Source organism: Cnephaeus nilssonii (genome assembly GCF_951640355.1).
Source record: "Cnephaeus nilssonii genome assembly, chromosome: 8".
NCBI classification, from domain to species: Eukaryota; Metazoa; Chordata; class Mammalia; order Chiroptera; family Vespertilionidae; genus Cnephaeus; species Cnephaeus nilssonii.
Window position 1 is genome coordinate 12,221,892 of NC_137079.1, and position 15,102 is coordinate 12,236,993.

General features: G+C 35.9%; 1 protein-coding gene across 26 annotated transcripts in view; it reads right to left on the reverse strand.

Moving 5' to 3' along the window:
* Nucleotides 1-335: 335 nt before the first annotated feature.
* The window catches only part of PCM1 (pericentriolar material 1), an 86,940-nt gene continuing 72,173 nt past the window's right edge, over nt 336-15,102 (reverse strand). For 11 of the 26 annotated variants that reach the window (XM_079779521.1, XM_079779519.1, XM_079779538.1 and 8 more), the window contains 10 exons: nt 13,938-14,072; nt 11,609-11,806; nt 10,023-10,085; nt 9,630-9,765; nt 8,692-8,852; nt 7,678-7,753; nt 6,927-7,183; nt 5,020-5,112; nt 4,819-4,933; nt 337-3,592 (listed from right to left, as the gene is read on the reverse strand). In XM_079779521.1, coding sequence (XP_079635647.1) covers nt 3,567-3,592; nt 4,819-4,933; nt 5,020-5,112; nt 6,927-7,183; nt 7,678-7,753; nt 8,692-8,852; nt 9,630-9,765; nt 10,023-10,085; nt 11,609-11,806; nt 13,938-14,072 — 1,260 coding nt within the window. In that variant the 3' untranslated portion in view covers nt 337-3,566. Of the gene's footprint in view, nt 3,593-4,818; nt 4,934-5,019; nt 5,113-6,926; nt 7,184-7,677; nt 7,754-8,691; nt 8,853-9,629; nt 9,766-10,022; nt 10,086-11,608; nt 11,807-13,937; nt 14,073-15,102 lie in introns of all 26 variants that reach the window. The other 15 variants (XM_079779526.1, XM_079779524.1, XM_079779523.1 and 12 more) reach the window with 3 other exon arrangements.

Below are 15,102 nucleotides of genomic sequence, written 5' to 3' on the forward strand. Positions count from 1 at the left end.
CACATGTGGGGTTGTGGCTGATTGATGCTTCCCTCTCCCTTTCTCTCTCAAAAGCAATTTTAAAAAATATTTTTAAAAATTCTTTCATGATGTCATTTGATCAATAGGATGGCCTTGCCCTAACCAGTTTGGCTCAGTGGATAAGAGCATCGGCCTGCGGACTGAAGGGTCCCAGGTTCGATTCCGGTCAAGGGCATGTACCTCGGTTGCGGGCACACCCCCAGTGGGGTTGTGCAGGAGGCAGCTGATTGATGTTTCTCTCTCGTCGATGTTTCTAACTCTCTATCCTTCTCCCTTTCCTCTCTGTTAAAAAACCAATAAAATATATTTTTTTAAAAAATAGGATGGCTTTAAACAGGCTGCTATACTGTGGGAGATATAGTTCTTTAAAGGTGAGGATTTCTAGCAATATAACAATATTTACAACTACTATTTAAGTTAATCACATGTGATTTGATAGCCCTAAATATCAGGGATAACTAACTACACATAGCACGTCTTTTTTTTTTTTTTTTTAATATATTTTATTTATTTTTTACAGAGAGGAAGGGAGAGGGACAGAGAGCTAGAAACATCGATGAGAGAGAAACATCGATCAGCTGCCTTCTGCACACCCCCCACTGGGGATGTGCCTGCAACCAAGGTACATGCCCTTGACTGGAATCGAACCCGGGACCATTCAGTCCGCAGGCTGACGCTCTATCCACTGAGCCAAACTGGTCAGGGCCACATAGCAAGTCTTAATGCAAGAATGTTACCATAGACGCAGACAGTGGGATGGGCTGAAGGAGGTCAATGGGGGGAAAAAGGGGACATGTGTAATACTTCCAACAATAATTTTTTTTTTAAAAGAATATATGAGAGAACTCTGTTGTACTGAAACTTTACATTACTATTTTTCAAAATAACCAAATCAAGTTTTCTGTAAATTGCTGGCCCAAAGGTTCTTTTTTAAAAATATATTTTTATTGATTTCAGAAAGAGGAAGGGAGAGGGAGAGAAACATCAATGATGAAAGAATCATTGATCGGCTGCCTCCCGCACACCCGCTACTGGGGATTGAGCCTGCAACCTGGGCATGTGCCCTTGACCACAATCAAACCTGGGATCCTTCAGTCCACTCTATCCACTGAGCCAAACCAGCTAGGGCTCAAAGGTTCGTTTATGGATATTTCTGAGTCTGGGCAGATGAAATGAATTGATAATTAAAACTCTTCTTATATCTGAATCAAAGTCATTTGTAGGCATAGGATTCCCCCATTCCTTAATCAGAAGCACCAGTCAATATGAGGAAAGAACCAGACATGTAAAGACAACAAATGCTAAAGTAACAATTAGAGTTGTACAGCAAGAACAACAAGAAACACTGCCTCTTCCAGGATAGGTGACAGGGCAACCACATTTTTACAGTGAAACAAGTGAAATCCAGAGCCAATTATTTCTTTGACAGATCAAGAATGGCCTGTTTATATTAAAGTTTAGCAACAAGCCGGAAATATGCCAGTTAAAGTTTAAATAAATACAAAAATGTTTTCCACATAAGATAGATAGTAAGAAATAGTAGAGCATACCTGCACTGTAAGAAAAATAGTCTCAAGTTTAATAAATTGTCTCTCCGGCTAATTGATATGTCATTATTTTTCATGTTTTGATTTCTTTTTACATCTAAAATTGTCAAGCCCCAATTCTGGAATAAATGCTAAGCATAAATATGTCAATTTAAATGAAAATGCAATTCAGGGTCATATGCAGGATATACATTTATTAACAGTGAAAAAGCATTTACCCAAAGTGAGTGTTACAAAATACAAAGAGTACCTGCACAGTCTGTTGTGCTCACTACGTCTGACATTATCTCAACCTGTGTAGGGTTCTCTCTCATTTTGACCTTTTCTCCCTCTTTTATTTCTAACCAAATTTTTAACTTATAAATTAAGACAGACAGGAATATTAAATACCTAACTCTTTAGCAATAGCTACTAGGGAAAAACATATGAAACTAGTTATTTGCTCTCAAGCTCTAGGTATTTTAAAATTTAGTTATCTACTAAAATGATTACAGCAGCTATAACATTAAGTCAAATAAACAAGTCTGATAAGGATCATAGGTACTACAGTAACAACTAAGATATGAGTACAACTCTTCCATTATATCCACCCTTAACATGCATACAGAGGGAGAGTGAGTCAATATGTGAGGCCTGGCTTGAGTACCAAAATGAAGTTTCCCCCTCCTATACAACCTAGAAAACAAACACAGAATTGGAGTGTACATAAAATTTAACTTACTGTTTCAATTTCCCTGAAGCAAAGCCAACTGGATAAGATTTCCTGATTCTGGAATGACAGGTTTCTGAATAGATTTTATTCAAGTAGGAGATATATGTCTCACACAATTCTAAATTAAGTAGCAACACAGTAAATGTCCTTATAGGAAAATGTTCGTTTCATAGTCCCTGATTGGACATTGCAGTTTTACATCAAGTTATCAGGCAAGTAAGAATTTTAAAGGAATACCAACCAATTTTTATAGGGTGGCATTTTTTAACAAATTTAAAGATACCTGGAATAAATAACTGTTAACTGGTTCTGTGGAGCATTACTAGGTATATGGCAAGTTTGGGATCTAAGGTAAACGATCTTTTAAAGGCTGGCTGACTTAGTAATGAAGTCACATAGATTTTCATTACTCAATACTTCATCTCTCTCACTACTCACAGAAGCAACTGCTATGCTTTGGTATTAAACTACCATCTCAATAGTTCATCCAAAGGCATACATAACCTTAATGTTCTGGTACATGAGTTTATTTCTATTAATACACACTTGGAAGAGCCCAGTTTTTCATTTAAAATTAACTAAATGTTACTGTCTGTGCAGAAATGTTCTCTGATTATATAAAACATTTTTCTTTTCAGATGGAGACAACATAGATAGGAATAAAATTCTGGAAATTATCTAACCAGTACTAAGGACATGTGTTCTAAACTTATTATCCAATTTGAATAGAGTATTAATATATATTCTATGATAACTTCACAGATATCCTAGAAACCTTTATAACCTGTCCTATCTTGAACAGGAATAAGATACGAACATTAGACCCAAGAGCAGTAACACTGGCATTATTTGGAAGCCTGCCATAATGGCTAGACTTTATAATAGTGTATTTCTCTAACTCTCGACCACTACCTCTTTGAACAGCCTAATTATATAGAGGAGTATCTTGCTATATGGAATTCAACATAATTTCCAAAAAAGGTACTTTACAGGTAAGTTCAAACTTTATTTAAAACTACATTTTAAATTCAACATTACCAAACATCACAATGGGGGGAAAATAGGAAAGAGAAAAAGAAAACCCCACAGTGTATCAAGGCTTGAATCTGTCCAGAAGTTAGTTTCTTATGTTAACTGCCATGGGCAGAAATTAGCACACCTATCAAAAATGCAGTGTCAAACTAATTTACATTTTTATACAGCTCAAAACAGATGTTTATTTAGAACCAGTTCCATATATGCATTGACTATGTAAAGAGAGAGTTAGATGAGCCTCTGAAGACATCTCATGTGCTTTGGGCCCCCACTGCTTCTGAAAAACAAAATAATAATTAAGGCCTTATAAATTACTTGAATTAAAATTTTACTTACTAGAATTTACTCTAATATTTTTGTCTTCCATTAAAAATTTCACTTTTAATATAAAGTTATTACCAAGGAAATACTAATTTAGTTTGCTATGATAACTCCCTGATAACACACAGTAAGTTTTAAAAGAAGAGATGAGGGTTTCTGTGTTAAGATGGCAGACTTCTGCGCAGATACTTCCTATCTCTCTCTCAGGGGTTACGGGTAGGAGGGGGGTAGGTGGGGAATGTAAAAATGAATTAAATCCAAACCAACAAAGGAAGAGTGGTTCTGAGAGAACAGAGGACAGATGACACCATCAAGTTCCCAGATGCTGACACACGGAGGTTCAGTGAGAGTGGAAGAAGCCGCGGCCTGGACACACTATGAGATGGTACCAGTTGAAATGGGAACTAGGCTGAAGACTGGGAAATTAACTGAAGGTTTGATATTTGGTCTGCCCTTCTCTTCATCCCATTTCTAAAACAAAAATCTTACATGACTTTAATTAATGATAAATTGATAGACAAGAACAACAAAAATCTTTGGACCCTGATGCAAGAACTGCTCTTTGAGCGGCCCAGAGGTTGTGCTATTAGACTATAAAGGAAATCTGGGACTATCACTTGGCTCTGTGATGACTCATATTTATATAGAACCATCTTCAGGAAAATAGAGAAGATTTTGTTGGCCTGCGGACTGAAGGGTCCCAGGTTCAATTCTGGTCAAGGGCACATACCTCAGTTGCAGGCTTGATCCCTGGCCCTGGTCGGGGCCTGTGCAAGAGGCAACTGATCAATGTGTCTCTCTCACAATAGATGTTTCTCTCTCTCTGTCTCTCCCCATCCCTGTCACTCTCTCTAAAAATTAATGGAAAAATATCCTCAGGTGAGGATTAACAACAAAAATAAAAATAAGTGTTTACTTTAATAACCTTAATAATGTAAGAATATGATGAAAACTGAACAGAAGGAAAAAGGAAGAAGGAAGGAGTAACTGGGTAATGACCAAAGCTGATGAAACCAGAAAATGTATATATTGAAAATAACAAAGGCAGCAAACAGAAAACCAAAAAACCCCAATATGAACATTGAAAGGAGAGGTAGGTCTAAATACCCACTTTGCATTTATGAATGATGGTGTAAGACAGTAAATTTTCAATATAATATGGTTAAAACTAATAACTCATACCAGGTTCCTTTAGTGTGTGAGAATTACCAGCTAATTCTTCACTCTGCATTTTACATATTTCACCAGATAAATGGTTTTTCTGTTCTTCTTCTACCATTTTCTTCCTTAGATCTGCCTTTGGAATGATGAAAAAAAAAATCATTTCCATCTTAATAATATTTGTTATATAAAGATTAAGTTTAATTAAAGAGAGCCACATACCTCTGAATATATTGTCAGTTTGAGTGGTAAATCTTCAACTTTCACAAAGTCATCTTCATCAGATTTTTGACTTATATTACCAGATTCTGCTTCCTGTAATATAAACAAATTAGCATTTAATGAAGGCAATCCACTTCATCTCTGTATTTAAAAGCAAAGTCACCCATGCCAAGAGAAAAAATTCTACTGTCTTTGGTTTTCTAATATAATTAAACTCTATAATGAAACAGAAACCTGGAGTTCACAGGAAGGGTTACATACTTTCAGGTAGGGAACATACTTTGTGTTTTTGTTATTATTTTATAAAACAGCCAGTTTATATGGGCTAAAGGAAGAAATAATTGGCTAAAATAACCAGAAGAAAAGCGCTTGGTCCTTGATATGTTTACAGAATACATCAGACCTGTATCCAGCAGAATCTAAGTAAACATTTACAGACTTTCAATATCAATCTGTGAAGACTTAACCAGAAAAATGAGGCAGGAATTTAGTACTCACATTTCTGACCAGCTCACACTGGAACTTGAATTCTCTTATTCTCTTAGTTCTCCTCTCGAGTTTTAATAGTATTCTCCTCCTACCATTACCCAAGTGGAAACTGTAGGTTTTTCTTTTTCTTGAACCATTTCTCACCCATCTCCCATTTAGCTCCTATTTTGTATTTATATGATAATGGAGACTCCTAACATTGCTCCCTTGACAACATATTTTATATAGCCATCAGATAGATTCTTCTTCAAAAACCATGACTATAAACATCTCACTTTCTTATGCAAAAACCTTCAGTAGTGTCCTTGCCTCAAATTCAAGACCCTTTATAATCTAATTTCAAGTTAATTTCATGCAGTACTTCATTCAGCAACTCATCAGTGATAATAGGAATAAATCTAACATGTAACTTTAAGAGTTTTAGGTGCATAATTTTACTGTTAATGAAGAAAATAAAACAGAATGCTAAGAATTACTCTTCTAATTTTTTTGAAACATTTTAAGCCCCTTTTCTGAGAAATTATAAAATCATAATTGTAAATCTATCTTTAGGAAGAAAATTGATGTAAATTTTAAAAATACAGGAAACACTCTTAGACCTAAGAATACATTGTTATAAATCCCTTCATTTTTGCTGATAAGACGAAGTATATAAAACATACACAACCCAAGAATCCAAAAAATAAACCTGCTTGCTATAAAATTAAATTGATACAAAGGTCCTGATTTGGTAGCATATTTCCTAACATTGTTTTCTGTCATTCAGTGTATAGCCATAAAGACTCTTGCTGCCCAGCTGGTGTGGCCCAGTGGTTGAGCATCAACCTGTGAACCAGATCACGGTGTGATTTCCGGCCAGGGCACATGCCCCGGTTGTGGGGCTCAATTACCAATGGGGGTAGGGGGAGTGTAAGAAACAGCCAATCAATGATTCTCTCCCTCTCTCCCTCTCCTTCCTCTCTGAAATCAATAAAAATATATATTTTTTAAAAATACTATTGCTGTCAAATTGTTTTATTTCCCATTCCAAATGTAAACTTTCAGGTTTATCAAAATTTATGAAATGCTGTGAACAGCTGAAAAGTCATGTATGAGTAGTATAAAAGAATAATGCTGATTCAAATATCATTATCCTATCAGATCTGAACTTAAAAATGAACTCCCTTCAGTTTGCCACCTAAAACTCATCTCTTCCATTCTCAAAATTATAAACAGCAGAATAGCTTTTAGGTATTGAGATAGTCACCTTAATCACCCTTCTGTTCAAGTTTAAAATAAGTTTGAGTAAGAAATAAAGTGATTGACAGTTTCTAAACCTAAACATAAAGGTTGTGTTTACATGCTGAAAATGTTAACCTGAAAATAAATATGCACAGAAATGAATGCAGAAATATTTAGAAAGGTAAGTGGATACATACATAGTCATTTACTAACACTGGAGATTCAGTATCAGGACTTCCAGCCAGAGAACTGTCAGGAGTTTCCGGAGCAGATTTAACTTCTTTGACTCTAGGCACCAAGGTTTCAATTTCAGTTAAAGGTAAAGGCAAAGCGCTAGGCTGTTTAGATGAATCAGTGGCAGTAAGGGAGTCCTTTTGGACAGTACTACTTAGAGGTTGCTCATTTTCCAAGATATTGAGGTAACACGGTTTCACAGGAACACTATCCTGGTCATCTGTCATAAAGAAAAATCTCAGCATGAGTGTAATGCAACAGCTGTTAAATTTTATTACTACACAAAATAAAGGCAGTATGTATGAGTCAGAGCATTTAAGACATTTAAGAACAAAAGAAAGGCAACTATAAATTTTCCTTATCAAGTTTCCAAATTTAATTTGGGTTGTTTTAAATATTAGATTCCTAAAATCCATCTGATTTCTAATGCATAAGCCCAGGAACAGGTGTTTTTTTTAAATCCCCCACATTTCTATCTAAAAATATCTTCCTTATAGATTTTTTTCTGTGTATTTAGGTATGTCAACTTTAACAACTGTTGGCAGAAAACAAAACCCTATGTTTTCTACATTTTTAGGGGGAGAAAAGGGGCATACATTAGGCCCAAAATACCTTCAAACTTATATCAGCTAAGAATTTTTTCTTTTCAATTTTTAAGCACATAAATAGCACTTTAAATAATCTTAAAATTGAATACTTATTTAGATTTCTTACCTTTACTAGTAGTGGGTTCTTGTTCTGATGGGACATTTTTGCTTTCTGCTGATTTTTCAAAGTTCTGTTGAAGAACCTAGAAGGAAAAGATAATGTTTTGATAGTAAGGCCTAAAATATATGGTCACTAGACAGGTGGTTACTACTATGTGGCTTTTGTCCAACCTGAGACCTTCATACAAAAGAATTTAAAAATATCTTCTAAAAGTATTTCAAGGAAGCTGTGATTGCAATTTCAAGATAACTAAGTAAAGAAGTTTCCTCTTCTCAGTAAAGAACCTCAAATACACAGAACTGAAATAGTATGGATTCCACTATTTTTTATTATTTTTTTCAGGTCAGACTCTATCTTAACCATTTGTACGCCATAAGCATTTATAGATGCAAGTGGCCCTTTTTTAATTAAATTCAAAGTATCGTGACAGTTAACTGGTTAAATAAAACTTACATCTGCTTATATATAGATGATAAAAGAATGGAAGAGAAACTGACCAGGAGGGGCCAAAGATGAACAAAGCTATGTACCTTCAGCAGCAGGAGAAAACAAAAACTGAGATCACCTCATAATTAGAAGTGCCAGATTCTAGGAAGGAATATTGTGGTGGGGAGTTGGTGATGAAAAGGGGTTGGTGGTGGATACATGAATTCATTTAAGGAAAACGTGGACACCTAGATTCCTTCTCCTCAACTTCAACAGAAAACAGGAGATTGCATTTTGGATAAATTAGTAATTCTCAGGCCTAGGGGGCCATCTAGGAAAGGAGTGGGGTATGGAAAGCACGAATGAGGACAGGGCAACGTGTCACATTGAAAACAGGATTCAGTGAGTCTGTATAATGGTGAGACCCTCAGCCCCATTCTCACATCTAGCTCCAGAATGCCAGCAGCCAAAGATATTTTAAAATTTTGTATTCATGAACATGAGAATGGGGAAGCTGTAAATTTTGACATCTTTAAAAAGAATCTGCTTTTAGTAGTTAAGACGGGGGAAGTGTGTTAAGCTACAGTGGGATACCTGATCATCGTGTTCATTTTCTTCTGTAGTTTCAGTGTTAGCCTGAAGTGAAGTCTGGACATCTACAGGTCCCTCTTCAAATTCTTCTATTTCTTCATCTTCATTCTCATCTTCTCCACTTCCATAATTAGTCAGTGCTTGAGTTTCAGCTTTGGACAAATCTACAATGGTTAACACAATTTTTTGGTAAATTTTCAGCACTTAATAGCTACAATTTATTACATTCTTATATTATCCAAGTGCTTTTTAAAAAAAATATTTTTATTGACTTCAGAGAGGAAAGGAGAGAGAGAGAAAGAAACATCAATGATGAGAGAGAATCATTGATCAGCTGCCTCCTGCATGTCTCCTACTGGGGATAGAGGCTACAACCCGGGCATGTGCCCTTGACTGGAATCGAACCTGGGACCCTTCAGTCTGCAGGCTGACGCTCTATCCACTGAGTCAAACCACCTAGGGCTTGTCCAATTGCTTTACATATAACAGTAAGTACTAAAAAAACTGTGGTGCAGAACAAGTAATTTAGTCAGGATTACACAGCAATTCAAATTCAGAGTTGTTGGACACCTAATTCTATATTCATTACATTTCACCAAACTGTTTCAATAAGAGACTTATAAAGAACAAGTATATGGCCCTGGCTGGTGTTTCTCAGTAGTTAGAGCATCAACCTTTGTACCAAAGGGTGGAGGGTTGGATTCCCAGTCTAGGGCCAGTATCTGAGTTGCAGGTTCGATCCCTGGCCACATCAGGACACATGTGGGAAGCAACCAATTGATTTCTCTCTCTCACATAGATGTTTTTCTCTCTCTCTCTGCACCCCACTCTCTAAAAATCAATGGAAAAAATATCCTTGGGTGAGGATTAAGAACAACAAAAAAACAAACCAACAAACAAAGAACAAGTGTATGATCCTAGCATGAAACCTTTAAACTTACTAATAGACACTGGACATTCTTCACTTTCTTCATCTTCCTCTTGATCAGAAATATCAGATCTCACATTTTTGGGAGCGTCACCATCATACTCCTCAGATGTTTCAGTCTGCTTAACTGTTTCGGTCTCATCCTTGTCCTAGCCACAAATAAATTTGAGCAATTAATTTCTTAAAGTATATTTTAAAAAGATACATAGTAAGTCTACCATAAAAATTAATAATAGTCATTATCTAATAAAAAAAACAATCATTTTAGTTTTGTTTTTAAAAGAAACAAAGATTAGAAGAAAGGACATTTGATAATATACTTTGCTCTCAAAAGGTAAAAGCTTTTAAAATCATTTAATCTCATTTTGAAAGCATTACTGTTAGGCACAAATTAATTAACACGTACTCTGTCTTCCTCATCAATTTCTGCAGCAGCTGAGCCATGATCTCCTTCAAGAATCCTTTTGGCCTATAAGCAAATAGATTAAACAGAATTTAGGGGTAACCTTTCAGCATTACACTTCTGTATTCAGTAAGTTTTAACAAAGGCTGCATCATCCAAAGAGGTGAATGCTTCTTAGAAATGTAAATTAAACTTTTATTTAAATCTTTTAATTAACAAATCCAAAGCAACACTGCCAACTGACATCTCCTTGGATTCAGAAGAGCTATTTCAAATTTACTAAGTCTAAAACAAAAATCTAAATGCTATCCTCTCCTTTCGTCTTCCCAGTCTCAGTAAATGGCCCTTCATTTGCACAAATGCCCAAGTGAGAAAACCAGGAAGCAGCCTGTACTTTCATTACCAACATCTAAACTATTAGAATGCCTTATGACTCAATCATCAAAGTGTGCCTGTTGCTGAACACTCAGGTAGGACACCTCATTTCTTAACTGGACTAACACAGCCTTTTATCTGGTCTCTCTGCCTCTTTCTCTACTCGCTACAATTCCTGTTCAATATGGTATCCAGACAAAAACGTTAAATTGTACATGAGATTACATCACTCCTCTATTTCAAACTTTCCCATGGATTTCTATCATGCTTAGAATAAAATGAAAGGTCCTTATCACAGTTTGTAAGGCTCTGTAATTTAGCTTTAATCTACTTCTGTGAATTCACCCTCCTACACTCCCAATTCATTTAATGCTTTCTCCCTGTTCTCCAAACTGCTCAATCCTGCGAGTCTTCACACGTAAGTTCTCTCCTCCCGGAATGCTCTCCCCCTTCAGCATCATTACAAATCCCTTGTCTTTCATGCCTTAGCGCCTATTTCCCCTCCTCAGACAGCCTTATGAGACTGCCTATCCAAAGTAGTCCTCCCGATCATTTACTATGTTATTATCCTGTTTTATTTTTTTCAAGCTCTAAGCAATGGCTGAAACTTCTTTATTTATGTCTAGAATAAAAACATTATACAAAGCATGAAACAGATGGCTTGACTTTATCTACTTTAGACTGGAGGAGGAAAGATTATCCCATTATGTTTTGGGTCTTGACCTGCTTTTCCTTTCATGATTAGGGAGTCAAGAATAGGGTGAAGATCTAGGGATACCTCAAGTTGAGGGAAAAGCCTCATCCAATTTCACACGTGATCAAGACTAACTTACTAGGGTATAAGAAGCTACAGGGATGTGCAACCAAGTGCTAACTGACAGATGAGCATGTGTGTTGGCTGGGTGATACAGATGCCCAGGGAATCTACCGGGGTAGGCAAGAGCTGTGGCAGGCCCCCTCTTCTCTGCAAACCTGAGTGACAAAGTGAACCTCCCAATGCACATTTAGCATCATTTCCTGTCTGCATTCCTGACCTGTCGACAGTGATGTTATCACAGAGATTCAGTACGGGGCTAGCATATGTACCGATTATTAACTGGTATTACTTTAAAATGGCTTTTCTGAGGTCAAGTATGATTTTAGTTATGAATAATAATAATTATATTAATAGGCTAATTATGATTACTTCTAAAATAAAAATGAATGCTATTTACCTCTTTGGCATAAGACTGTATCACTCCAGCTGCTTCTATTTTTCTTTTGCACCTCTGTTTAACAGTCATACTATTATTATCCAAATCTTGCATGAGTTTAAAGAAAGCCAACTCATTAAACAACACTTCAGATATCTCTACAAGAAGATCCTCTCCACAGTCTTTCAGTTTTCTGCCAGCAAATTTTGCCAGTGAATCCTATTCAAATAACCAAATATTTCAAGATTACAGTAAATGTTAACTGTGGATAGAGCAATACAAATCTAAATTATAATAGTCATCTAGTAAAAAAAAAAACAACCCCAATTTTATTACTTTTTAATATTGAAAAACCTCAATTTTATTCAAACTGAAATACATCAAATGAACAAGTATGCTATATTTGAGATTCTTCTTAATAAAGCCACTTATCTTTTTCTTTCTTCCTAAAAATATGGACTATGCTGTTTAGAAAACAGGCAAATAACTATGATATCTGGTGTCCCCTCCCTCCAAAAACTATCTTATCCAGCACAATCATGGAAAGAAGTACAAATAGTGGTACCTGTGGAAAAAAAATAATTGAACAGGTTTTGTAAGAAAAAAGTAGAAAAAGAAATTTAAGCTCTAGCTCATGAAAAACTTTCAATACTTTAAGCAAGATTTAATGTACACTACCCTTATTCTTCATATGAGTCCCCTTGGGGGGAAAAAAAAATCAGGAGGATAAAAGAAAAGCAGATTTTCTGAGATGTAGGGGAAAAAAATCTTATTTCCAAATTTATACTTTGGGATTTGCCCAAAATTATGATTATAGTAGGCAAAATTGAGGCAGGACTGTATGGATCTTAATAAACAAAAAGTATTTAAATTACAGTATCTCTTTCAACCTGATTCTAAAAGGGAGTTATTTTTTCATGTAGAAATAAGTTAGCTAAATTTATAAAAATACATTTACTTAAAAATTATCTTAAGCATTCTTAAACAATGGATAATACCACTGATGTCTTATATTCCTTATAAGTTAGTTATATTAAATAGAGCCAGGACAATTTAAAAACTACATAAATTTATACCTTAGTCCAAATAAAAACAAAATGGAAAATTTATAGTGATGGAAATTTGCATCAAGCTTAGGGTTTTACAAATTAGCAAAGTGCCCAGTGGTATGGCTCAGAATTTGGGTCAACCTATGAACCAAGAGGTCACAGGTTCGATTTTCAGTCAGGGAACATGCCCAGGTTGCAGGCCTGTTTCCCAATGGGGGGGGGGGGGGGGGTGCGGGTGCAGAAGGCAGCCAATCAATGGCCCTCTCTCATCAATGTTTCTCTCTCTCTCTCTAAAAAAAAAAAAAAAAAACTAAAAAATTATAGCAGAGTAATAATACTGTCTGTAAAACCAACTTAAACACAGGAATAGGAAGGAAAAATTTTGTAATAAACATTTTTAAAATGTATTTTCTAGTTTGGAATAACAATACACATCATTGAACTATCTCAGTGGGAAAATATACATGTGAATTTAACCATAGAGATTTTTATTATATGGAGTATGTAAGGTATCCTTACCTAACACAGGATTCTCTCAGCCTTGGCACTATTAACATCTCACTAGATGCTGGAGGCCTCCCTGACTGTTGTGACAAATAAAACGTCTACAAACATGGCTAAATGTCTCCTTGGAAGGAATACTTGACCCCCGCCCCCTTGAGAATCACTACTGTAACATAATTTAAGGTTACTGTTATAGCCTAAGAAGTCTCCACAATCAACAGCTGGTTTCTAGCTTCAATAATTTCCCAGATTGATAAAAAATTATTTGAGAAAATAGGATAAAAAATTTTCAAACAGCCCTAGCCAGTTTGGCTCAGTGGATGGAGCGTCGGCCTGCAGATTGAAGGGCCCCGGGTTTGATTCTGGTTAAGGGCACATGCCCGAGTTTCAGGCTCGATCCCCCAGTGGGGGGCATGCAGGAGGCAGCCGATCAGTGATTCTCATTATTGATGTTTCTATTTCTTTTTTCTTCTCCCTTCCTCTCTTAAATAAAAATATATACACATAAACAATTTTTTTTCAAATAGTTCAAACTTGAAATTTCTTAGTAAGTAGAAAAAAAATAAAAACAAAACGTTATTAGAGTTGGGAGAGGCCTTAGCGATGATCAAATTAAATGAAGACACAGGCCTAATACAATTTTTTTTAACCAGGTAAAGGAATAACCTAAAAAGTATTAAAATGTCACCTCAAATAAATGCTAGATGGAGAGCTACTTGAATGTAGAATGCCTGAAATGGCAAAAAAAATCCTAATCAGGTGGTACATATTTATGTCATACAAGTATAAACTCTTACCTGTAATATACTTCCAAGCTGTTTATGAAAGAACTTTACAAACTCTTTGCTCTCATCATTCTCCTGAGTCAGGGTCAACACCATGCGTCTTACTGAAGTCAGAAGCTGAGAAGAGCATACTTCATCCATGTGCTCCTGAGAAAAATCCTAGCTAGTTAGGATATAAATTTACCTATTGTTCAAAAAATAACAATCCACATAATATGAGATTTTATTTTTCTTGCATAGATGCTTTTCAACTTTCAGATATACATTTGGAATAACTTATTCATAAAAATAACCAACTCCCCAACCCCTCTCTGTACACATCAAGAGGTTTGCAAATTTTGATTCACCATAGCAGATAATAGCCAGTAAAAGAAACTGGCTGATTAAAATCTTCTCATCACCTTTTTTCTGTACTTTAAGCAGAATGACTGGTGCCATGGTTTCCATACTGTCTGTCTTCCTGTCTGCAGTTCAGTTCAACCACTCTTACAACCATCCTCAGGCTTTCTCAATTGGCACTGCTGCATCTGCGCCCTGTGCTGCTGTCCAGCAGCACTCTGGTCTCTATGCACTAGATGCCAGTAGTACCCTCCACCCTCCCAAGCCCTGATAACTAAAAATGTAACTAGACAGTACAAAATGTTTTGAGGGTCAAAATGACCCCCAGTTGAGAACCACTGTCCTAACTTCCTTAACAAGCCACTTTGGCCTTCAAGAGAATTCACCACTGGACCCAGTACAGTCTCATTTCCGGGCTTGCTTTAGAAGCATGTTCAAACTACCTACAATCCAAATGATGGTTAGCTTTCCATTGTCACTGTCTTACACATTGAAAAGTACAAGTAGATTGTAAGAAATGAGCCCAATTACAACATATTTTATAGTTTGCTGTATCTGAATGAAAAGGAAATTCTGGCTTTTCATTTCTAATTCTTTCAATTTCCATTTAAATTAGAATGTAAAAGAGTGCCATCTCTAGTACAAGTTTTGCCTTCACTTTCCATTTCTCTCTCTCTCTTCGCTCTCTCTTTCTTTCTTATTGAATTTAGAGAGAGGAATGGAGAGGGAAAGAGAGAGAGAGATTTATTTCCCCCTTATTTATGCATTCACTGATTACTTCTTATATGTACCCTGACCATGACCAGAGGTAGAACCCAAACCCTTGGTGTATTGGATG